We start from the raw sequence: 24,737 nt of genomic DNA on the forward strand, positions 1-24,737 counted from the left end.
ACGAACGCCGGTAACTAGTTGTTTTATGACTTGACCGTGTCAGCTCTCCATAGCCTTTGGAAAACTGATTCTGGCAACATCTGAAAAAAAAAAACGGAACTACAGATATGCTGTGAAATGCAAGACACTTGTTCTGAATGTCCAGGGATAAGTTAGTGGGGGGTTTCTGAGACTGGAATCTTTGCCTAAAGCTTGGCGTCTTAAACAAGACACCTTCCGTTTCTGGGCAGCACATCTGCCTTGTCACCTCGAGGTGGAAAAGAAGACGACATTCCACTGGAGAAGATATGCTGCTCTGAGTGACTCCTGACCAGTGTACATGAATATCATCTTTATTAAATGTCTTTAAATATGAAACACACACACGCACACATATGCACACACGCAAGCACGCACACACACACACACAGTCAAGGTAGAAATTACATAGTTTGCTTGGGATAAAGTGAAAAACAAAATACATCATTGGCTCACCAACAAAACACATGTGCATCAGAATTTATATGAATATATATATATATATATATATATATATATATATATATATATATATATATATATATATATATATATATATATATATATCAGTTTTCATATGTATGTTTTTTTTTCCAAACAAATTCAAAAAAAACCACAACAGCTTTACATAGACGTGGCCACGAGGATTGCGCGTAGCATGCGACGTGGAGCAAAGGCGCAAACAGCTCCGGTTGTGCCGACGGTTAGCGCAGCTGGCTGGAGGCGTGCGTCTGCATGCGTCTGCGGCGTCTCCGGCAGCTTCTCCTCTGTTTTTTTTTACCGTCATCGACAGTGATTTACTATATTCCCCCACGTCGCTGACAGATTCCGATGCTTCCGGGCTGCCTGCTTCAGCTCAACAACACTTTAGAGGGAGGACTGAGCATGCGTTCATTCCCAGACATAAGAAAAAAAAAAACACTTTACGTATCAGATAAGATAGTTCCTCACAATATGTACTTTTCCCTCTTGGACTATGTCGCTGCGAAAGGGTTTGAAAGATTTTAAATTAAGCTCGACTATACGCAAGCAGGCCTAATACATAGAGATTCCAAGACTCAGATATTCGGATATGATGATACGGAAAGCTGTCACACACTACAAAAAACGGAAATAAGCTCTTCAGACGATCCGTTAAAAATTACAGACGACAACAGGCATATTAGCTCCACTATACAGAAAATTTAGAAAGTTTACAAAATAGCTGCTTTTTACCAATTTTCCATTTAAGTCCTAAACAGAGCTCTGTTTTTGCCCATGATTGGCAAGCTTGCTTACAAAGTCATATTTGTGGATATATAAAAGACTGTACATATACCCCTGGGTTCAATACTTGTCTCATGTTTGGCATTTACTGGGGTACGCTGTTAAAGAAGAAAAGGCACTCTAAGGGCATTTTAGTATTTAAGTTATATTATCTTTGGCAGAGAGCACAGTGCTGCAGTAAACATATGGACCACATTCGACAGAAGCAATGATCTGGGATGTTGTTATGATGTAAGAAGAAATCATTCAGGAAAAAAACAAAAAAAAACACGTATGGTTTCCCCATTTAGAACATGATGCACTTGTGACAGAGTAACGTGCAACTGCCTGTGTGATGCGATTTTGTGCGTTTGGCTGTACCCTGCCGATCATAAAATACTGATGTCAGAAAGGTAACCGAAGCATGTCAAGCAGAGTTAACTGACTGTGTTTTAGTCCAATCGGCTCGGAAGGGGCGTCGGCCTCACCCCATTCATGTCTTTGGTGCTTCGCTGATCAGAGGCACTAAGTGCTTTTGTACACTCTCAGTCCTAGGCTGCGCGGGAGAGCGGCATGACGGACACGAAGCAGGTTTAGCTCGCTGTCACGGCGTCTGGCGTTAACTGCAGGGCCTGGTCCTGGCCTGGAGTCTCCAGGGACAGGGCCAGAAGAGGCTCGCTCAGTCTGCTACTGGTGCTCAGGTCCTGAGATTGTGGCAGGAAGGCTTCCCCATGGGTTTGTAGCTGTGTCCGGGCCTCCGCCCGCACCTCCATGCGCTGCCTCTCCTCTGCAGCCAACTGTGCCAGTCGCCGCTCCTCTGCCTCGATCTCCTCCGTGGTGGGGATGGAGTTCTTCTTGGGCCGGCCTTTGGGTTTGGTGGGGGCCTCATGCCCTCCTTTCAGCACCTAAAGAAACACACACACGCGTGTGCGTGCGCGCGCACACACACACACACACACACACACACACACACACACACACACACTGGTTAAATGGGGCCCAGGTCAAAGGTGAATGTGGTTATTACAGCATTTAGGGGGAATGTGTGGCGCTGAGGGACCGTGTTGGTGCGCTCATTAATCTCAGAAGAAACATGCACCACAGCTTTGGTTCCTCGATCAGGCTGACAGCACTGACACGGCCCTTCACTGTCCTTTAAATCATCACACACACACACACACACACACAGTGCCCCTTGGCTATAGCTTGACATTTTGCTGTATTTGGAGTAGTCTGGGGAGAGCAGGTTAAAAACTGTGTAATGGATTTTTAATGACACGGTCCAGGTTCTCTGATAGGTGGTCCGTTTTGTTGTGAAACCAGAGGTACTCGGTGAGTCACACAATGTGAAGGGAGATAATGATAATGTGCAGATAATTTATAGCACCAGAAGTAACTCAAAGAGAGGGTTGTGCCCATCCGAGATAAAGATAAAGATAAAGATATAGGCAGGGAGACGCTGATTGCCTCTGCTAACCGCTACAGAGCCTCCATTTCTCCCATTGCCTCATCTGTTTTATGCCAGTTAGGCCCAACCCCAACTAGTATTACTCTGCCTTTTGGTTATAAATCATTTTACCAATAATGAAATGTCAAAATTATCGTTCTGCTGCACTACAAGAATCCTCATTTTGTAATTCGTATCATAATGTGTGTTAGATATGTGCGAAAGTATCAAAATTTCATTTTATTACTGTATTATTTATTATTTTATTGTATTGTTGTCTTGTTTTTTTGTATTATTTTATTACATTATTTCCTTATTATGTATTTGGTATACTGCCTACTATACTGGAATGTATTATGTATTATGTATTTCATATTCTAGTATACTGGATTATGTATTTGGTATACCTTCTAGTATACTGGATTACGTATTTGGTATACCGCCTACTTTACTGTATTATGTATTTGGTATTTCAGTGTACTGGATTATGTATTTTGTTTACCTTCTAGTATACTGGATTATGTATTTGGTATACCGCCTACTCTATTGTATTATGTATTTGGTATTTTAGTGTACTGGATTATGTATTTTGTTTACCTTCTAGTATACTGGATTATGTATTTGGTATACCTTCTAGTATACTGGATTATGTATTTGGTATACCACCTACTATACTGTATTATGCATTTGGTATTCTAATATAATGGATTACGTATTTGGTATACCTTCTAGTATACTGGATTATGTATTTGGTATACCGCCACCTATACTGTATTATGCATTTGGTATTCTAGTATACTGGATTATGTATTTGGTATACCACCTACTATACTGTATTATGTATTTGGTATTCTAGTATACTGTATTATGTATTTGGTATACTGCCTACTGTACTGTATATATTTCACTTACCATTTTCTTCCATTTCATGCGTCTGTTCTGATACCAGGTCTTGACTTGGAGCTGAGTGAGTCCCAGAGACTGAGCCAGGTCCAATCTGTGCCCAAATACACACACACACACACACACACACACACACACACACACACACACACACACACACACACACAAACAAATAAAAACAGTATGTAATTTGCCACAAGACACATAGAGCAAATACATAAGATACCACAATATCCAATACAATATAGCACAACAGGAAGAGCCAGCACTAGAGCAGGTATAGAGCAGTCTTATCACTGACTTTGGACACGAACAATGAAGCTGCTATTGTAAATGTCACCTCTGAGAGATGTGGGCAAGGCTCACTCAAAAACATGCCTTTTGTCCCATTTAGGAAGCAAACAACACTAGTTGTGTTAACTTGGCAGTGCAGAGGAAGGGTACTGATGCAACGAGACACCTGTTGCCCTACACTGAAAGGCCGTGGGTGGCCGTCTGTGCTCCAGGGGTCCACCTAATCGCTGAAGCTGCCCCAACCTATCAGAGAGGGGTTACGTGACTGATCGCAACGCTCTTCTCAGACTGACTCAAATCGCAGACCTCCCGTCCTGTTTATTTCAGCAGGAAAAGGTAATCCCATCAAGGGCACTCCCAGCTCGGCTCGGGGCAGCCGACGTTCCCTCTGCCACTCCGGAGTGCTTTTCCATGACTTCCATGACTAATGTGGCAATTGGTTGGATGGTAACACGATAGCCGCGGCAAGGCATATGGATGGGGGGGGGGGGGGGGGGGGGGCGTATCAAATGCTGCAGGCTATCAAACGGTCGGCCGGAGATTCTTGCCCATGTCTGCCCTCAGAGTGTCTTCTGACAGGCCAGAGAAGTTAGCACCGAAGTGATCAGTCACTTCAAATGTGGTACAGAGATCTGCTGGAAATTAGTAGATTATCACATTCTCTCTTTCTGTCTGTCTCTCCCTCTCTCTGTTTCTCTGTCTTTCTTGCTCAATCTTTTGTTCCACTTAAAATGTAATCTGTTACAGTCAAAAACTTCAGTTTGTCAGCAAACAAAACTACATTTATAAGGGTGAAAACCTTTGACTGAACCACACTGTAATTCTGTGCTGCTGTCTATCAAAATCAAGATGAAGAGAACCTACAATTGAAAACGTCCCATAATCTCCATCTCCATCATGTAAGGCTGGACCTGCCTCTCTGACTTATTGCTCAACATTAGCGTTCAGGGAAGAAACACACACACACACACACACACACTCATATATATACAAACTACTTTACCCTTTACCTAGATAGCTTTAAGGGTTTTGTTCTTAAAGCTTACATTATGAAAGTTATTTTTGACTAGGTCTTGATGATTATAATCGTTTCTGCTTCATAAAAACAATTATGACAAAATGACATAAATCATTATGATCTGTTGAGGCATGTTGCTCATTACTTTTATGAGGTTTTGATTGTCTAGTTGCTTACACGTGCTCAGCTCTGAGGCAAATGAATTCTGAAATTTAAAAAAAAAAAAAAAAAAAAAAAAAGAATCACATTGCCTTGTAAAAAGAGCAACCTGAAAGGGGAAGAAACAGGCCAAGTGATAGTGAGAAAGCAAGAGATAGAGAGAGAAACAGACAGAAAAGAAGGAAAGAGACCTAGAGAGAGAGAGAGAGAGAGGCTGTGTGGGGCCGTGGCAGCACTCAGACCTGAGGCGGTGTGGTGATCCCCTCATTCGAGCAGGAATTCCCCCAGTTTGGGTTTCTCATTCAGCTGGGACTTCAATTAGCTCTAAGTAGTAGTAAAACCTAGCAGCAGATGTAAGCGTATATCTGGTATGCGTGTGTGTGTGTGTGTGTGTGTGTGTGTGTGTGTGTGTATATGTGTTTATGTGGGGGCATGTCTATGTGTGTGTGTCTACGTGGGGGCATGTCTGTTTGTGTGTGTGTGTGTGTGTGTGTGTGTGTGTGTGTGTGTGTGTATTAGTGAATTAAAACCAGAGTGTATGCAGGTGTTTGAAGCTGCAGGTTTCCAGGTGAAGTGTGATTGTGGGTGGGCCAAGCCCCGGACCCTTTCATCATCCACTGTCACATTTTCTCTCCGAAGAGTTGGCCTCAGCTCAGCTGAATACTCACAGCCCAAAAGCCTGTTTCTTTTTCAGGCAGAAACAAATACATCAGTGCCTCTGACTGAGCAGGGCCGAAGGACTCATACATTCCCCAGCCCTGGTAGGTCGGACAGTGGAGGGCTTTTGGGGACCTCTGTCTGCACGTTTGGGTCATAAAACGCGAAGCCCAAATTAAAATGGAAAACGCGTAAAGATGGAGAAGAACTGAGCCGTGAGAGGTGATCTAAGACATCTAGATTACCTCATCACCCTGCACAAACCTCTAAAGTGGTTTATATACACCTGCATGTGTATTAAATGATTGGCATAGAATCAGTGTAATACATTTCTGTTTGCTGTTATTGGCATATGTCCCTGTTCTCTTGAATGGGGATAGTGTTTCTCTTAAAGGCTTTCTGATGGTATTCAAATGCAGGGTTATATATAACCCGTGTCTAGAGTACAGCACGTAAAGTGCGTAATCCTTTGGCTCACGCTAGTTAACCTCGCTCAAGACGTTCCCAAAAACATTCATCAAAATGTCACAATGATAATCGGTGCTACTGAGTGGCCAACATCTGCTTCGGGTTCTGCCTTTCTAAGTCTGAAAATCCATTACCCTTACATGTCATTGAAAGTTCTGGTTTCTACTGGCTTTAAAGTCTTGCGCCATAAGCCCGTATGACTGATGACCGCGCTCAAGGTTGTTTGATTTACCAACACTGAAAACATTCTGATACTTGTTTGCCATAATGGACTTTAAAAAGTAGGTCTTGCATGGTCGTATGCATCGCAGTAACTACTAGCTGTTCCACAAATACAGACATCAGGATGTTATCAGTCACTGGCTCACAGTTCCCATCAGTCAACAGCTTCTGCATACCTTTTGTGGTGTTTTACTGCAGACCTGGTATCCATTACCACATCATAACTGCACTTTGGTGCATTTTCATACATTGGAAAAACAATAAAATAAATCACCATTTTGCATAGTTTTTAAAAGTAAAAGTAAACAGGAAGTTGCCCGTGTTGTGAGGTGAGCTGGTTGAGCCACTTTGGGCAGGTGCTCACCTGTCTGGCGTGGAAAGATACTTCTGCTTCTGAAACTTCTTCTCCAGACCCATGAGCTGCAGCTCGGTGAAGATTGTGCGACTGCGGCGGGGCTTCTTTGGGCGGGGCCCACTAAGCTCCGCCTCTGACTCGCTGCTGATGCTGACGGGAGTCTCGCTGGTCACCGGCTCTCCGGCCCCTGGGTGCTGGGGCGACAGCAGGGGTAAATGGGTGACCCGGCCAGGCGGAGAGGCCTCAGCGAGCTGGGGCACGCTGCCCGGAGGCTGGCGGGTGATGACGGACAGTAGGGGGTATGCCCTGAGTGACGAAGGGCCTGGGGGTATGAGAGAGACAGGTGAGGTAGGGGCAGTGGGGCAAAGGGGAGGTAGGGGTAGTAGGGGAGGTAAGGGAGGTAGGGGCAGTAGGGAAGTTAGGAGCATTAGCGGCAGTAAGAGAGACGGGGGGGGGCAGGCAATAAACAAACAAGAACATTCTCATTTGTCAAATAATGACAACACATATGGGAAAATTCATAAGAGATAACATTTAAATGAACTTTGACACACTGAAATAGTATAGTTTTTAATATTGAGTATAGAAGAAGATATGGTTCTCTTCGGGTCTCTCAGATGGTCTGAGGACAGGATTTAACAAGAGTAAAAAAGGATTTTGTGGGTAACACCCAAATGACACTGCAACTCAGTCCAACAGTGTACATAATCTATGTTCAGAACATTGACCCTAAATTGCACCATGAGACCCATTGTGTTGCTTTCATCGTGAGGCTGTATATAGTTGTTGCATGGCCAATTTAAGCAACCATTATGTCCAACTGAAATAAATCCCCCCTAATGGCGAGTCCCCTGTCACTTTAATGGTAGAGAGAAAAGTGAAGAGGTCCGACCCCCCTGATGTAGGTGACTGAACCGCACTGCGAACCACACTGTGATGATGACGCAACGGCTGTTTTACACAGAACCTCTGAGCCCCTGCAAGATAATGACTCTACTGTGATACTTGTGTTCGTGGTCGCAGTGCACTCTGGGTAATAAATTTGCGAGGGGACTCTGTGTTTTTGTCCCTGGGAGTGATCCCCTAACCCGAACCTTAATCTCCTCCTTTCTCTCTCTATCTCTCTCTTTCTCAGACAGAAATTAGACGCCAGAGTCCATAAAATGCAGAGCAGGACTTAACTAAGCTGAGAGTAATAACAGGTTTATAGAAGGTCACCGCAGAAATACAATGATCCTTGTGTTATTAACTCATTAGAAAAGAACAGAGAAAGAATGAAAGAACAGTGTGAGATTTATATTTATGTGACATATGACTCCCGGGATAACCCACTCAAAGCAATGTTTCACTCAGTGTTTCACATAGTTTGATCACTTAGCGATAAGCCATGAATGGTGCACCTTTTCATTATTTTAGTCAGCAGGTGCCTTACTGAAGAAGCATTACAAGTTCACAAGCTGACTGATGGAAAGATCAATGACTGGGTAGCAGCTCTAACTCACACACACACAACACACAGGTATGTACACATGTTTGCATGCATGTGCACGTAGGCAAGCATGCACACACAGCGAGGATGACTTCATCTCAGAGGGGCTGAGCTCACCACGAATGTTCTGCATGTTCAGACATGGAACCTCTTCACCTTTTTTATTTTTTCCCTTCTTCTCCCTCACCATCTCTTTCTCTCTCTCTTGTACACAGACACAATTCAATATACATTTCCAGAAATTAAGCACTTTTTACACTTTACACTTTTTAAGTGTAAGGGTTTTAATACATAACAGATCATTGGAAATCTAGACTGATCACCATCATACACTGGCCCTCGTCCTTCAGTCTGGTTGTAAAAGCTGTCAATACTGAATGCATTCTTACTGAGTGCAGAAATATGCAGGCTCTGTTTACATGTGCACACTTCATGGGAACAGTGTTTCCACCGATTGCACGAATGCTGTGCTCTTCTTAGTGCTGTGTGAACGCTAACAAGGACATACTCTTCACACGGGGCACCTTACATCATTCACACGGGCTCTGATGTCAAGCTAAAGATTGGGACGTCGATAATAACCTTTATGGTCCATTAGCCTGCATCAGGAGATGAATGTATTCATGGACAACACACGTTCTAAAATGAACCTTGAGATGAGATGTGAAATTAGCCATGGGGAAACTGGTAGTTACAGTTCCTTATTGCAACATGCCTTGGATTTTGAATAGCTTTGCGCTGCAGCGTTCAGCCCCATTGCCTGTCAGTCATCTATTGTGGTCTGACTGTCAGAGTTTACACAGCCCTTCTAAGAAAGGCGAAACCTGTGTTTTTTCAACTGAACCCGGTAGCAAAACTTTAAGCTCATGATTGCTCTCCACCAGTCCCGTTCAATTTCGCTACGGCTCCTCGAGGGATCGGATGCCGTGGAGATGAGTTCACCTGGCACTCGACGTGCACTTGAGCTTTCGGTAAGACGGTATGCAGTGTTTTTGCTTCAGATGAGTGCTGACAGCATGAGTGGAGGTTCATTAGATGTCTGAAATTTTTCACTCTCCACTCAGTAGCTATCAAACCAACTTAATGGATGAACCTGAATGAGTGTTCGGGGGTTGGAAAGGAACACATTTCTTTTCGGTATGACGTTTGGTGATGAGCCAAACGTTTAGTCATTTCAGCCATGCATGACAGATTTCTGATAAAGTAGCATAAGCCAATCTGATAAGAGTTATTTTAGTCTTAACAGAGAGGCCGCCACCACCACACTCTCGGTCTGAATGTCCCGGCCGCGTTCTGGATAGCTTGTCGTTAACAATATCTCTTCTGGTCAAAAGGTAAGCGCTGGGGTGGAACACGATAAGGAGAATGTCGGGCGGAACAGCTGTCAGTATCGCCTTGCTTCTAAGTGTTATAGAAGTGCTAAGACTTGAAATACAAGCCTGTGAATTTTCTTTCAGCACTCTTAAATTCCCGTAGGCATAAAACCCCAGATCCCCAGATGGATCACCTGTAGGTCTCAGCCCCAAAGACACAGAGGCAATAGTATGAAACAGTATGAAAATCAGAGCCTCACCTTTTTTTAGGTACCATCGCACAGTAACACTGCTTGTGTGTGTGTGTGTGTGTGTGTGTGTGTGTATGTGTGTGAGTGTGTGTGTGTGTGTGTATGTGTGTGAGTGTGTGTGTGTGTGTGTGTGTGTGTGTGTGTGTGTGTGTGTGTGTGTGTGTGTGTGTGTGTGAGTATGTTTCTTTCCTTTTTAAATGATGTCTTCCTTGTATCTTACAGAACTACACAAGGCCCACCTTGCTGTAGCTTTTCAAGCAAGCAGCAGGTCTTCTCTGTTCTCGGTGTGCAAAAGAAGCCCTGCTTTTCACCGTCCTGGTCATAGGAGATTACGCCAGCACGATCTTCATCTCCCTCGTCTCTCTGCACAAACGCTCCGGATAAGCTTTCTGCCTGTTTCTCGCTGAGAGACGAGACTCTAAATGAAGCCGTGTGGCCCACCATTACACTAGCCCTGGCTCAGAAGGGCTGCTTTCTCTCTTTCTCGCTCTCTAAATGGATTCTGCAGAGACCCAGGATAGCTTGGCTTTGAACACTTGGTCCCTTCTCCATCAGAAATACAATCTTAGATAAACAAGATAAACAATAAATAAACAAGATAAAAAAATGCAGTCTTAAATAAACATGTCTGTTCAGTCAAACTGTAAAGGTGGCTCATTACTCTTGCCGTGTGGCCTCGGTTAATGGTGGGAAAGTGATTAGCGTGATTACATGCTGATTAAGAAATTGATATGCAGATATTCTTATCTCCAAACTGTAAAATAATAGTTTTGCTGTATCCCATTTAACAGAAACTATTTAAATCACCGTTGTCATGGGACATTTAAGAACACTAAGTAAGGGTTATCATTTACCCTATGGATGTTTGAGTTTGAAGACATTATTTGAATTACTCTAAACAAGATCTGAGTAAGACAATACATAAATTAAACTATATTAGCCATCTGAGTTTGTGGACTCTCTGAAACACAACACTGAGCACACACTAACCCTTAACTTTTCATTTTCAGCAGCATTTTCCTGTACTCTCCCTTCCCGCAATTTACTGACACACACCCAGTTAATCTGTATATGTTACAGCGGCCCCTTCTGGTACGACGTGGTCACAGCAGTGGATGGCATCTTCGAGATGCCACGGCTCTGCTGTGTGTGTCGAAAGCCGTAAGGCAACGGGATCTCGGTGAGTGCCAGCCACTGTGCCAGCCAAAGTCTAAATTCAGAATTACAAGCCACTGGAGTATTGGCGTATAGAATGTCTCACACCAGGTCTGCTTAAAAAGAGACGGTGGGCGTAGGGTTCCGATATTTGGAATGGACACCCAATCCTTCTGCCCCAAGCTGCCAAAAACTACAGACTACCTCTCCAGCATATAGGTAGCCCTATACATTAAAGAAGATAGGAAGCAACGGAACACAGGGTGTGTGTGTGTGTGTGTGTGTGTGTGTGTGTGTGTGTGTGTGTGTGTGTGTGTGTGTGTGTGTGTATCTGAGAGAGAGAGAGAGAGAGAGAGAGAGAGAGAGAGAGAGAGAGAGAGAGAGAGAGAGAGAGTTGGGGATATTTTGTGTTATTTTGTCTCGTCGGCCACGTACTGAAGTGTAATGGCTCGCCATTTCGCCGTTTACTCCTCAGGTATAAGGAATAGAGTTGTACAACGTCAGCTCTAAATAAGCTATTTCAGATTTGTCACAACTACTGGACATGTACAACAGCTGGTACGAATATCGCGTACAAAAAATATCTTAAGGCATGGTCAGGTGGGCAAAAACACCGACATTATGCAAGAGGACACAAAAGCGTTGTGTTGCGTTTAGTAAATCTGAAAGTAGATAAATTAGTAGATCATAAGTAAAAACAGTAGTTCATAAGTAAAAAAAATAATCAGTAGGACGAACACTTAGTCTGACCATTTTACACGGCAAATCGTGTATTCCGTATCACTTCAAGTAAACTGGTACAGCTGCATTTTAGCTGAACTCCCTGTCGCCAATGGTCATAACGATGCGAGATGTTATGTGCCCTAATGCTGTGGCCTTGTTTCGCCCTGTGGGAATTTTCACGTGGAACTGTAGAGTTAAGCCCCTGCTAAAATCGGCGGACAACGCGCAACTGGTGCAAGAATTCACAAATGCGCTGAAATAATTCCTTATCCTTATACTAATTACAAAAGTACTGCCACGCATTAACCACCGCGCGCTGCTAAGTGACGCGTCTTCCTATTTCTGAATAATTGGATTGCGCGGCAGACTTGTGCAAAACTGCCCGACCACTCATGGCCTATAAGCAAAATACGCATGAATGTTTATAGTGAATTGTTCACTGATTGCAGTCAGAATCTAAGAGCAAAGCCTTGAGCCTAGGTTGCACGCAATTATGTGTGTGTCACACACCTATTCCAAGTATGAAACAACGGTGCGACAAAAAAAGCAACTGAACGCTCGAGCCTTAGGGCAAGAGCGAGATGTTTTAAAAGACAAAAGTTAATTACTGTGGACTAATTGCCGCGGTGTGTCAAGGGAGGAACATTTTGGGTAGCACCTCCACGGCAGTGCGACAGTAACATCGCTTTTTTTGGTTTTCTATTTATTTTTCTTTTTTTAGACGAGATACTGCGATCATTCCATATTTTGGCGTGCAGCTTTCTTTAAGTCCAAATGATTCTAAGAAACACATCTTTTGGGCTTATTGCTCAAAACATACCAAAATCTGAGAAAGCAACTCGTGCTTTAGAGCCCACACCAACAACCTAAAAATGCGCATAATAGCGAGTTATACCACGCGGCTTTGACCAGAACCTTCTAAATGTCGACGTCATAACGCGGGGCAGCCTACTAAGGTGTTTTACGTTCAATCAACAATAAAGTTAAGCGATATTGTACTAGTCCAAAAGAAAGTTGCATTTTATTTATGTTATCCAACGGATAATCAATTACCAACACAATTTTTCTGAGATAGTTTTTCATATTTTAGTATAAGAAATAATGTAGCCTGTAGTTTAAAGATTCTACTTAATAATACTTATTAAGTATTATTATACTTATTATTAAGTTTATATATATATATATATATATAAAAAGTATATATAAAAGTAGAATAAAACACCTGTCCAAAAAGAAATCTGATGACCTGTAAACCATTACTGGGCCGGGAAGCACAGCACACCCGGGGTTTGTAATGTTCGGTATTGTGTAGATAATTGCTTTTTCTTTTTTTTTTGTTTCATGAATCCGTTAAATAATTTGCAATCGACTCGCTTATATCGCGTGTGTATGCTCCAAACGTTCTCTGCTGACCTGATTTATGAGTTCCTCCGTGTAAGTGCGCTCAGGCGCTCGTTTGCGTGCTCCACCGCGAGCTCCGTAGCTAAGCACAAACACGTCTGCTCTGAAGCTGTCAAACCCTCGCACGCGCGGACCAGCTGGCCGTGCGTGGGCCGTAAGCGCACGAGCATTTAACCCAATTAGAACAAGACCAATCGCTAAAATGAACTGGTAATAAATTTCACACAGGATGTCGATTTTACGCGGGGCGTCTGCCCTGTTATCGTTTATTATTGTTGTTGTTATTTAAGCGATAAGTTCTCTCGGCGCATATAAAGACCTGAAAAGATTTTACAGACTATACAACTCCGAACAGGTGCGCCTCACCTTTATAGACAATTTCAGTGGCATTTTGTGACCAGTACAGAAATTGACTGTGCTTTAAAATAATTTTCGGACTAATATGAAACGTCACCAAACATTTCTTACAGATTTATGTTTAATGACATCGATGCATGTATTATTTTGTGATGTGCTGTGTAAATGGCTGTTTTTCGTTTAACCAAAAAGAACTAAAACAGATAACTTACCAGAGCACGTGTGCAGCGGCTTTGGTCGTACTAGCAGAGAAGGGCACACCGAGTAAAGAGAAAGTTTCTCGAAGTAATCACAAGTTTCCTTGGAAAGAATTTCATCAATCATGAAAGTCTTGTACCGACGTCTGGCTGCTTTGAGTTGCCCGGCGTTGGCAGGTCTTAACTCGGCTTGGCAGTGCATTGTGTCCCGTCCTGCTTGTCCTTGGCGGAGTTATTTCACTGGATCAAAACTCAGAAACTGGCAGTGTGCAAAACGGTGTCAAATTCGTGAGATGCAGTTGGTTTAGACAAGCATTGTGCATGAGTCGATTCCGGATTTGTAGCGCGCTGTTCGCCTTGGTGGCTGTGCTCAACTGAGAGACCGCCTCAATAGTGAAGCCCTCCTCACTCGCTCACATACTTCCGTGAGCTCGAAAACTCTGAGCGTGCGCTGCACTCAGAGCAGCCGCTATATAACCCAACTCCCGACACTGTTCCAAAAGTGGGCACACGCTATGTCAGTCTCTCTCTCTCTCTCTCTCTCTCTCTCTCTCTCTCTCTCTCTCTCTCTCTCGATGCGATCGATTTCCTTTTTTCGTCCTTCAATGCTCGATGATTCAATTAAACATGGCATATGTAATCCAATAAACCAACAGTACGATAATGAAATTATTCACAGTTCTAATAAAAAAAAACATGCATAAGCAATCTGTCTTCTTTTTATCTTCATTTATTATTAGTAGTAGTAGTAGTAGTTGCAGTAGAAGCAGTAGTAGTAGTGCTTTATAGATTACGTTTTTCCCACGAATATACTAGCATCAAATATTGACAAGCCCAATTCAAACTCTTATTAAAAACTAGAAACTTTCGAAACCTTTATTCGAATATGCAAAAGAATCAGCATTATGTTAACCAAATATAGGACTCGTCACTGGTCGTTGAATGCTGCATGTGTATCTTACACAGATCTAAGACGGAGTTTGAAGCATGAATAGATTTACGGAGGATGTTTAAGCAATTGAAACTGAATAGATTATATGATATGCAGTGCCTACACAACGATTAAAACGTAAAGTTAAATAAACAAAGAAGAGTTTGGGGTGTTAATATTTTGATTATCTGCTACAATAAGCGATTTTGTTGCAGAACGTTGTGTTCATTAATACAAAACATCATTTCCAATGAGTTATTTAAAATTTAAATGACAGTCATTTATTACACATTTATTACTGTCGTTGCTGCCGTCGTCATGATGTTGTTTATATTAATACGCTAATATATAGCAATTAAACTTCTCAGACAATAAGAAGTAGCCTAACTGCGTCTAGTATTATTACCAATCTTGGTATTGATTTTCCTATTACAAATAGGCCTAGATAAGCACGCTTTGGAAGTAAGCTTTGGCGGAGCTCTACAAAAAGCTCTACAAAATATTTTGGAACAATTACGTTAATTTAGACGCGTTTGTTTGTGCCACAAAATCTGAAATAATTTTAAAAGCGCGGGCGGGTTTATTTATTTTATACAATCAGATTCAGTTATTCATAGAAACCCAGGGCTCTTTGGCGGATAATGTAGGCTACTTGAACACAATATATTTAACAGTTCAGTTTCGTTGTGCAAATCATTAAAGTGTTCAGTACATTCATATATTGCAAACCTTCGATCCCTTTGGCCTCATATAGGTAACAAAGTTTTCTAAACCGTTTGAAAAGTCATATGTGCTCGTGACTAATTAATCACCCGCAAAACTGTGTATCTGTAGTGTAGGTTATTTATTACAATGTGAAAAGGACCCAATGCGATGAAGTATGACAAAGTGTGGGCGTAGGCTCGAAACCTCGCTCGACAAAGCTAAAAACAACATTAACAGACTGTAAAGAAGTCCTACATTATCTTTCAGCTTACGGGTTAGTTAGCCAGTTGGTCCCGTCATAATGTGTGACATTTATTTCCTCAATATTATAATCCATTGTTTTTTTGTTTTTTTCCAATGTTAAATACGTTTTAATGGAAACATGTAAAATACTAAACATACACGGAACGATTCAGAAGCTGCATACCTGAATTTTATAACATGTCAATTAGAACTGAAATTTGAATTAAAATATCTGAAAATGTTTTTGTTTCCTGAGGGGATATATGTTTATAGAAATCCACATAGATATTCGCTCCTAGTGGACTTAAATTTAAATGTGAAAAAAATTAAAAAGAAGTTGTTTTATATGGCGTATTAGACTTTATTTAGTCTGTTACTATCTGAAATATTCGTTTAAAATTCACCCTAAAAAATGAAAAACAGGCCTACTGGCGAAAAATGAAGAGAAAAGGTAGACCGAATTCTTGTCTTACTGCACTATTCGTAATCTTAATCAGGCTCTGCTCTTAATATGAAACGTTTTACGTGACTGAAACGCGCATGACCAAAGAAGCCGCACATAATGGCATTTTTTAAGGTTTCATCGATCAACCCGGAAAGCCCGAATAACGTCGCATTTCATTTGTTTCCTCCGCATCGCTGTTTTGTATGCGACGAGTCCGGTACTTCGCACTTGTAGTCTCATTCCGACTTTTGCCGGTCCGAGAACTACGCGTTTGGAGGGGGCTGTTTTCGGATGGATCTCTGCTTTGATGTCGTGTCCGGCGGGGGGAGAATCAACTAAACTGAACTCCCTGGGAGAGGTTAGTGTCGGGTTCTCGTTTACAGGATTCCAAGCCGTTCTCGAAATGATTATCATTTTCCCAGGCAGAGTAAAAATAACTTACAGAAGGGCCGAGATTACCAGCGCGGTGTTCAAAGTGCGGGGGATTATTCGCAGGAAATATGAAGATCTGCGCTGGAAAGTTGACGCTCTTGGGAGTGAGTGTTTGATCAAAGGGAGGAGATGGGAACAACTGCGTTAGAGACATGGGTGGGGAGGGTCGACATGGCACCTATGAACCCCGCGACCTGATTTCTATTATCCCGGTGATGGAAACCCGGGTTACACCGAAGTGTGTGAGCCGTTATCTTAGTCGTCGCGTCTTAAGGTCTGGAATAACGCCGAGGTCCTTCTTGGACAGGGCCATATGGGACAACGCTTCCCTTAATGTCTCCACACCGGCACGCACTTGTGGGGCTACGTGTGGGGATACTTTAGCCAGCGGCTCCCCGGCCGGTGACGCCAAGCAGCTAAATCAATTAAAGCAGCAGGTTAAATACAGAAGACAGCGCTCTCCAACAAAGCTCTTCCCGCTACCGCCGCGCACTTATCTAAAGCGCTTCTAAGCATCAGGGCGCAATTCGATCCTCGCCAAATTAGTGGTAAGACAAAGAGCCTCTATGCGCGTGGTGCAAATGCACCTCCACTTATGGAGCGCGAGGCTTTGTCGGTATGAACGAGGTGATACGCAACGGGAGCCGCTGGTAGCAGGCTAAGCTCTTTCGGAAGGGTTGCTATGACCTTAGCGTGGACGTTACAGAACTTCGTCTGTCACGTTGTCGTACGCGTGGCACTGCGGGCGACAGATGCATCCTTCAGCAGCGCGAGGCGTAACATGAGCGCTAAGGTCTTCTTGATTCGAATTTCGGCCACGTGGAGTTACGTCTCTTTGATGTTCTATGGGGGGAAATTAGCCTGGTAGATGCAGACTTGCAAGTAGCTGAATGCATATGATTTCCACGGAGTGTAAAAATAACGCTAGTCGAAACTACATGCTTTCTCACATCAAGCCATACAGCCGTACCCCAGCTACGCAGCAAACTTGCTTTGCGGTAGTATGCCAATGTGCTCATTTTGTAAACATCCAACATGACACACCCATGCCAACGCTCATATAAGTCTACTCATCCATTTTGAAAAGTTGTCAGTACCTAAACGTTTACTTGTGGTTGGCTATGCGTAGTTTGTCCAGTGAAAAAAACAAGCACGTTTTGACAGCCGAATCGTTTTGGAAACATTAGGTGTGTATAGCATACGCTAAAACCTACCTTTGCTGAACAAGGTGTAGGCTCGTGCGTTTATTTCAGTTCTAAGCGTGCTTCTTGTTCTTACCTAAGCGAATGCACAGAAAAAAGTAAGGAACAAACTGGAGGAAAACGTGTGCTTTACGACGTAAAGCACAAATAAATGGACACCGATGGCAAATCGACCATTTCATTGAAAACGCTGCTGTGTTTATTTTTGCAGTATTTCTCTGGTCAGAAGAGAAAAATGTCACTGTACACAGGTTTAACAAGTTCATATTTGAAAATCTGAAACAAACTATCTCTGAAAGGCAAAAGAGCACTAGGAACACTACTTTCAATACCAAAAATCTCCTGAGAAATCACAGAATGAAAAAAAATCTGTTGTCTTTTTCTAGCAAACAGTTTAGGAATCAGGTATAGCAAAATCCTTATTTTGCCAGAATACATATAGTCACCATAAGAAAAAAATCCCTGCTGCTCAAATGCATGAATGCCCTTGTGTACTATCCATTCACCATACAAAAAGATGTATTGCTGATTGCAATGGGTTAGAAAGCCAGTGACCAGCCTGTCACTGCTTGCCCTAAAAAAGTAGACCAACGTATTACGTGATAAATTCCAAGATAAATCTGGCCCATCAAAACACAATTACTGGGCCCAAAATCAAAATTAAATTGCTCTATATAGGCTACATCTCTCATAAAATCCCATAGGGAAAAAAAAAAACCAAAACAAAAAAAAAAACGAACTAGACTGACATATTGGAATCTACCTATTCTAGCAAGCATTAAAACTATTCAGAATACATATTAAAAAAAATGAAGTGATATTTTCTGTGAATTACTTTTGACAATGTGGATGCTTTTCTTTTTAGTCATATTTTAATGCATCATCTTTTTGTACTAAATAAAATTATTAGGTCATTTGTCCAATCATATCTTCGTCCATACAACATAAAGGGAGACAACACCCCTAACACACATCAGTTTAAAACAGTTTAAAAAGGTCTCATTTAGAAAACAATATAAAACAGCTGTTTTTCTTCCATTAAAAAAGCCTGTTAAAGAAGTTAGCTGTGGAGGTCTTCACCTACCTCTACATCTAGCTTGTTTAAGAGAGCTTTTTGTTTTTGTGTAATTTGGTTTTAACCCATACTCTCGCTCAGTGTCGTTTCCAGCGTCCATCTCTGCCTTCTCTAGAGTCTCTGTGTCTGTCTGGGGGGTAGTCTCTATTCCGGCTGACGCTCCGGTCGTCATGGTGATGGGACTCGCCTCGCTGGCCATCGCGGTGATGACGGTCATTGCTGTTGTGCCGGTGCTCCCGGCCATGATGGCCACCGCTGTCTTGCTGTTGGGTGTGGCGTTGGCCCCTGTGGGCGGAGCTGTCCTGTTGCCATGGGCTACAGACCCCACCCCTGAACTGCTGCTGATGCTGCTGCATGCCAAGAGCGAACACTCCATTCAGCTGCTGCAGCTGCTGCATCTGGACCTGCCACATGTTGTTTATCTGGGGGGTGGGGGGAAGAGAAATTCTAACCACTCGTGGAACTACCCGATAGCAGCTAATACAAATTTTATATATATATATATATATATACACACACACACACACACATATACATATACATACATACATACATACACAGACACACACACACGGAATTGTGCTTGTGGTATTTATTTATCTACACCTCCTTCTACCACTTACTGACAGTGAAAAGGAAACACATCGTATGTTGTCCACCATCTATGCTTGTGATGCCTGGTGTTCTGCTTCATGTGTTTAGCTGTATTCAGCACTAGGAACACTAAGAAGAACAAGCACTTAGTAGCAAACAAAGATGTGCTCACCAGAGCTTGCCTCTGCAGACTGTCTGGTGAAGAAAAGGACCTCTGGAAGTGTTGAGGTGGGGAGTATGATGGAGAGCCCATCTGCTCTGGAGTCCTGTCATATCTGCACATTAACACAGGGCACGGACACCTTCTATAAATAAGCAGACACCAAACAAACCTCCCTACAAAATATAGCTGCGAGATATACCTGCCACCGCGATGAGTAGGTGTGTTTGCTGGACTTGGATTCTGGGAATTTGCAGGACTTTTGCCCTCTTGATTAATATGACTGCTGCCTGTCAGAGACCCATAAGAGTCATAAACACCGTTAGCGTATCTACTAGCACCCAGTTCGCAACATTAACAATCATTGGGGGGGGGGCGCTCCCACCTGCTCTGTATTGTATGTTTAGCTGCCTTCCAAAAAGCCGGATTCCGTTAAGCAGGTTCATGCTATACGGGACAGAGACTTCATGTTTAAAGTTCACAAAGGCAAACTGTTTGGATTTCCCCTCGTTGTCCTTTGGGATTTTTACTTTGATCAAAGGACCAGCCTGCACCAGCGGGGAAAGAAATCAGACAGCTTTAGCTCTTTCATAAGCATCATCAAAACGAACACAGTAAGGTAATTGCAGCTAGCTATGGTGCGTTATTAAACCAAAAGCGATGAGCTAACCTAGCTAGCTCGCTGTCTGCCTAACAGCTACCGAGTCAAGCATCTCAGCGTTAAGATAGCAAGCTAGCTGAGCTAACTAGAACATTACGTTTCGAGTTACATTTATCAAACAACAGTTAGCTAGACTGCTACAGTAGCTACCAATGAAGAGAATAACTAGACTAAGATAGCTAGCTTGACTAACGCTAACTAACCTAGGTTGGCTAACCCCAGTTAACATACCACCATATCAAATATATTGGCTAACCTCGCTAAATGGAGCTTAACCTAGCTACTAGCTAAGACGCTACACTCAAAACCTAATTTTCCACATACAGACCACAATGCTAGCTAGGTGTAATTACAGTTTGGACCTGTCCTGACTAATCAGCTAACTAGCTAGCTAACTAACAGACTCAGTCTTCAAGGTTACTATCTAGCTAGTTGTTAGCTGATTTGCTAGCTAGCTAACTAACTACTCTTCCAATACCAAACCAAGCTATCTAGTTGATTAGCTAACCTAGATGGTTATCTAAGACTAGTGAGAACCGGCAACTTGCCTGTAAAAATAACTCGAACAAAAGCTCTTCGGTTACTTGGGGATCCAAGTTACCAACAAAAAGAGTCCGATCTGCTTCATCGGCTATCCCCATTCTGGCGAAACAGGCCGAACGCACTAACCTAAATTGCCAACTATGCGCGCTCCCGCGTTAGCAATGTTTAGATCTGCAGATTAATGCCGTAAAAACGACACCATACGTCGACAGTGACCGTTGTGCTAAGCTATTGCTTTGCGACAATCTTTAACAATTCTCTGTATAACCTTGAAGAGGCGCTGTTCCACACGCGCCTATTTATCAAGTTGTGCACCATGACGTTTCCTGCGGTTGCGGGCGTCAAACTGGGCTTTGACAATGGATGCTTCCCACATTACCTCGTTTCCTGTGCTTTTGTATTCACCCAGTGTGTGGTGATGTATAATAGACTAGCTTTTGCAGGCAGGTAGTCTCATATAACGCATTTCTGCTGTGTCGGTTTTGTGTAGCGACACAGCAGATCCAAGCCCGCAGGTGGTCCCTGTTTCTGCAAATAATGTGATAATAAGCCAGTGCATGCCTAGATCAAACCGCTGGCACAGGTATCTTCAGTAGCGCCTCGGGCATGGCATGCCCAGAGTCTAAGAGACGCAATGTAGACATGCCATCCTAATCAGCTAAGATGGAGGTCTGGACACTGGCTCCTGTATTAATAGGGCTAATTTTATAAATCTTATTATTTTATATAATTTTTTTATTCCCTCCTGTGCTAGGGACATCGGATGAGTGTCACAGAGAATTGTGATATTTAATGTGGTCTCACTACTGGTGCTGAAAATGATGAATATTCATCATATTTTCATATTCAAGTCAAAGATACACATGAATGCCTAGACATTTTGGAATCTCAGCACGCTTGCCGTCCCAACCTAGGTTTCCGTTATTTCATGACTGGTTGGGGAGTCAGTCATGTGTGCTCAGTCATAAACACCAGTGATGTATTGAGGCCACTTCTGTTGTTCTGCATCCAAATACCAACGTAGTATTTCCAACTGGCAGTTCAAAATGTACTAGGCTAGCCCTGCCCCGCGAGGCGGCACCCGTGTAACCCTCACCTCCAAAATGAGTGCACGCGTATTTCACCTGCCCACAGCAGGGATTTCATTCTCACCGGGGCCCTATTCTGCTGTGGGCCAGTGATGACATTGTTGGGCAGCTTTGCCTAGCATCAAGAAACTGGAATTCTGTGGAACAAATGATCTGAGCATGGAAAAGGGAAATGGCTATGGATGTAATGGCTAGCACGGTTGAATGTCAGGCCCTCTTGCAGTCTCACATAAACACATAAACAGGTATTCAACCTCTCCATGCTTTAATGCTTTTTGCATTAAAATATGACCTTGCTTGTGATTTGTTCATGTTTCTAGTTGACCCCAAGCGCTGGCTGTATCAGGTGCACGGCCAACTTTCTCGGAGGTAATGTGCAAGTGCAATGTGACAATCTGAATTAAAAAGTGAGTTTTTGTGCCCTGTACCAGTCTCTCAGGAGCACCCTTTCATTTAGTCTACTCCATGCTACACTTCAGTGCAAGCGCATAGTCTCAGCTCAGCTTGCAGAGAAATGACTATGTTTAACACTGGTCAGTCGCCAGAGTCTTGCCACACTCGTGAAGCGAAATGTTTGAAGGTCGAAGCAGTGGTAAAGGCAATGGGCCATTCAGCAAGATGCTTCCAGGCTTCCCACCCTGAGAAATGGCAGTCTTTAGTGAGCCTTTACTATAAAAGAACATGATGCCTGCCTTTTATAATAATACTTATGAACTAAGGTGTTTTCATCAGTGCGTTGATGTCACCGCTTACTACTGTGTTAAGGTTATGATGGTGTTTTTGGTGGGTGGGGGTTGGGGTGAAGTGGTATGGGGTGAGTGTTGTTACACATTTGAACAGAAGATGGCAGTGTTGATCCTCACTAGTTCTCCTTGTAGTTCAAAACAGCTGAAGAAGTTCACAGTGCACTGCGCTTTTCGTTTAGTCTATTCAATAAAAGTCAGACGAAGAAGAAATAAGGAGGGGAAAAAAGAACAAGAATGTGCATCTTGCTGCCCCGTGCCTGCTCTCTATATGAAATATTAAAAACGGTTTCCATAGGATTGGACAGACAGACAGACTGGTCGTGCGCTTAATGCTGGACGGGGCGAGGCAGGAGGTGGGGGTGACCGGGGTTGTATTTGCATTTGCTTGTCACGACTTGGATGGAAGCCGCCATTAAAGGGAAAACTAATTACACACGGAATTACCTCATCACACATCCCTTTATCTGGCCAGAATTAAAGCACTGCGCTGGTATGAGTGCCTATAACATAATAAGCCTTTAGTGACTTCATTAACCTCACCGTATCTGACTGACGTGCCCTGACCTATCTCGGTAACGGCTTCCACTTTGTGTTATTGACTTAACGTGTAACTTCAATTGTTCTTCCATTTTTATGTTCATTTTAGGCTCAGCGACATCTTAACACAAGGTCAAAATGTCCCCTTTACCATGTTGGCATTTGTGTTTTCAGGTTTTTCAGTGTATAGTGCGCTTCAATGTAGTCAAGGTTTCAATTAATTCAACTATTGAATGCAGTGCCTATACAAGCCTGGTTGAACTAATTGATTGACGCGACCGTTACAAGACTAGAAAATCCAAATGGAGTTAACAAAACACTTAAGCATTACTGAGCCCTAGATTTAAACGTGTCTACGTCCAATGGGCGCAACAGTGCCAAACATTGGGACGATTAACACAGGAGATTCATCGTTTATACTGGCGTGAAAGCGCGTTTAGCGAGTCAGCAGCGTTTTCACTGAAGAGCGGGTGTTGACGCGGGGCGCGCGGAACGGTAGACTTATCGGTCGGCGGTGGAGAAAGCCTGAGCTGAACTCTGCCATCCGCCGCGCCGTGTCTTCGCAGAGAGCCACCCTGCCGGTCGTATGGAGCCGAGCCGAGCTGAACATGTCTTAACGGCCGGAGAAAGCTGCCTTCGCGGTAACCTCCGGCAATCTCCGAGGGGCTTTTCGAACGTTGCCACCGGGAACAGAGGGGTCAGTCATGTTTAATGCACCTGGCTGGCAGATCTCTTAGCGCATCTGTGAACGAATGCCTGGAATTATTTATGACTCTGCGGAGTGCATTTATACGCATACATGTACATGCGTTTTAGAAGAGCACATAAACAGAAGCGTTGTATATTGTAACGTATACTATACATATGTGAGACACGGAGACGTGGTTTTAAAGGACTAAGATAAAGAAGCCCCTGGCATTTAGCAGGGAGTTTAAGGAGGTTGGCATTGCTAGAAAGTTAAATAAGGGCTAGACTTAGACATTTAGACAACAGGGTGAAATGCCAACATATGTTTTGTCTTTTGTTTAGATCAGGCTAAGTTTCAGTATAGAGTCAGGCATGGACTAGTTTGCGCAAATGACTGCATTGCATGAATCTGAACCTTAGAGTCAGGTGTGGTGGAATTAGATGCAATTGCTTTATAAAGGAGGATACGTGGATTAAGTATGTAAAAAATGACTGCCTGTCTACATTTACATTTGTTCGTCTTATAGAAAACAGAGTGCTGTTGTGGCCTGCTCTTTCTCACAGTTTTGCTCATAACAGTTGTACCACATTCTACAGGGAAGGTCATAAAGACGTGAGGCACTGGTCAGCCGGTCAGCTAGGGTGGGTAGCTGAACATTACCTTTTAACTTTGGAAAATGTGTGCGGACAGCAAGGCTGTTCCTAGGCAGGGAATGTTTCGTGTGAAATGCAGGACATCAAAAATCACCGCTGCGCAGGGCGCACGTCTTGGGTGCTTGTGCTGGAAATCCGATTTTAAAATCCCCCCCCCCCCCCCTTTCAGAATGTCCCTGTGTTTCTTTGGAGGTGCGCTGCAGAGTAGAGCTGTAACTCGATGATGGCAGCCTTCACGGCTGGATGTAAACCACCGTGCAACGCCACTCGAAACCCCGTTCTCAGAGGAAAAAGTGGACGGGTTTGGAGCGCCTCTGACCTCTTTTATTCATGACAAAAAAAAACGTCACTTTCATCCGTAG

At 43.2% G+C, this 24,737-nt stretch overlaps 2 protein-coding genes and 1 long non-coding RNA gene across 3 annotated transcripts in view; 1 reads left to right on the forward strand and 2 right to left on the reverse strand.

Moving 5' to 3' along the window:
• Positions 1–311: 311 nt before the first annotated feature.
• barx2 (BARX homeobox 2) lies at positions 312–14,106 on the reverse strand. Its single transcript, XM_027032919.3, has 4 exons — positions 13,688–14,106; positions 6,796–7,108; positions 3,623–3,707; positions 312–2,168 (listed from the first exon to the last, which is right to left on the reverse strand). The coding sequence occupies exons 1-4, from the start codon at positions 13,872–13,874 to the stop codon at positions 1,857–1,859; spliced, it is 897 nt and encodes a 298-aa protein (XP_026888720.2). The 5' UTR covers positions 13,875–14,106; the 3' UTR covers positions 312–1,856.
• A 2,102-nt stretch (positions 14,107–16,208) lies between these two features.
• Positions 16,209–24,737, forward strand: part of LOC113592155 (uncharacterized) — a 35,572-nt gene continuing 27,043 nt past the window's right edge. The window contains exon 1 of the long non-coding RNA XR_003412282.3: positions 16,209–16,354. This is a non-coding gene — a long non-coding RNA (uncharacterized LOC113592155). The remainder of the gene's footprint in view (positions 16,355–24,737) is intronic.
• On the reverse strand, positions 17,802–20,895 carry rbm7 (RNA binding motif protein 7). The gene is made up of 5 exons (XM_035524860.2): positions 20,669–20,895; positions 19,845–20,007; positions 19,662–19,749; positions 19,472–19,574; positions 17,802–19,127 (listed from the first exon to the last, which is right to left on the reverse strand). The coding sequence occupies exons 1-5, from the start codon at positions 20,759–20,761 to the stop codon at positions 18,783–18,785; spliced, it is 792 nt and encodes a 263-aa protein (XP_035380753.1). The 5' UTR covers positions 20,762–20,895; the 3' UTR covers positions 17,802–18,782.

Source organism: Electrophorus electricus, chromosome 6, assembly GCF_041902795.1.
Source record: "Electrophorus electricus isolate QZ-2024a chromosome 6, ASM4190279v1, whole genome shotgun sequence".
Classification (NCBI taxonomy): Eukaryota; Metazoa; Chordata; class Actinopteri; order Gymnotiformes; family Gymnotidae; genus Electrophorus; species Electrophorus electricus.

Bases quoted from the DNA above. Each gene is read 5' to 3' on its own strand.
- rbm7 (XM_035524860.2), bottom strand. From the start codon at position 20,761: ATGGGGATAGCCGATGAAGCAGATCGGACTCTTTTTGTTGGTAACTTG. The intron at 19,750-19,844 runs GTGGGAGCGCCC...GGTCTCTGACAG, and splicing joins AAACATACAATACAGAGCAG to GCAGCAGTCATATTAATCAA. The intron at 19,575-19,661 runs GTATATCTCGCA...GTTAATGTGCAG, and splicing joins CCTACTCATCGCGGTGGCAG to ATATGACAGGACTCCAGAGC.
- barx2 (XM_027032919.3), bottom strand. From the start codon at position 13,874: ATGCACTGCCAAGCCGAGTTAAGACCTGCCAACGCCGGGCAACTCAAA. The intron at 3,708-6,795 runs GTGAGCACCTGC...ATTTGGGCACAG, and splicing joins TATCTTTCCACGCCAGACAG to ATTGGACCTGGCTCAGTCTC. The intron at 2,169-3,622 runs GTAAGTGAAATA...GTGTTTCTTTAG, and splicing joins GCATGAAATGGAAGAAAATG to GTGCTGAAAGGAGGGCATGA.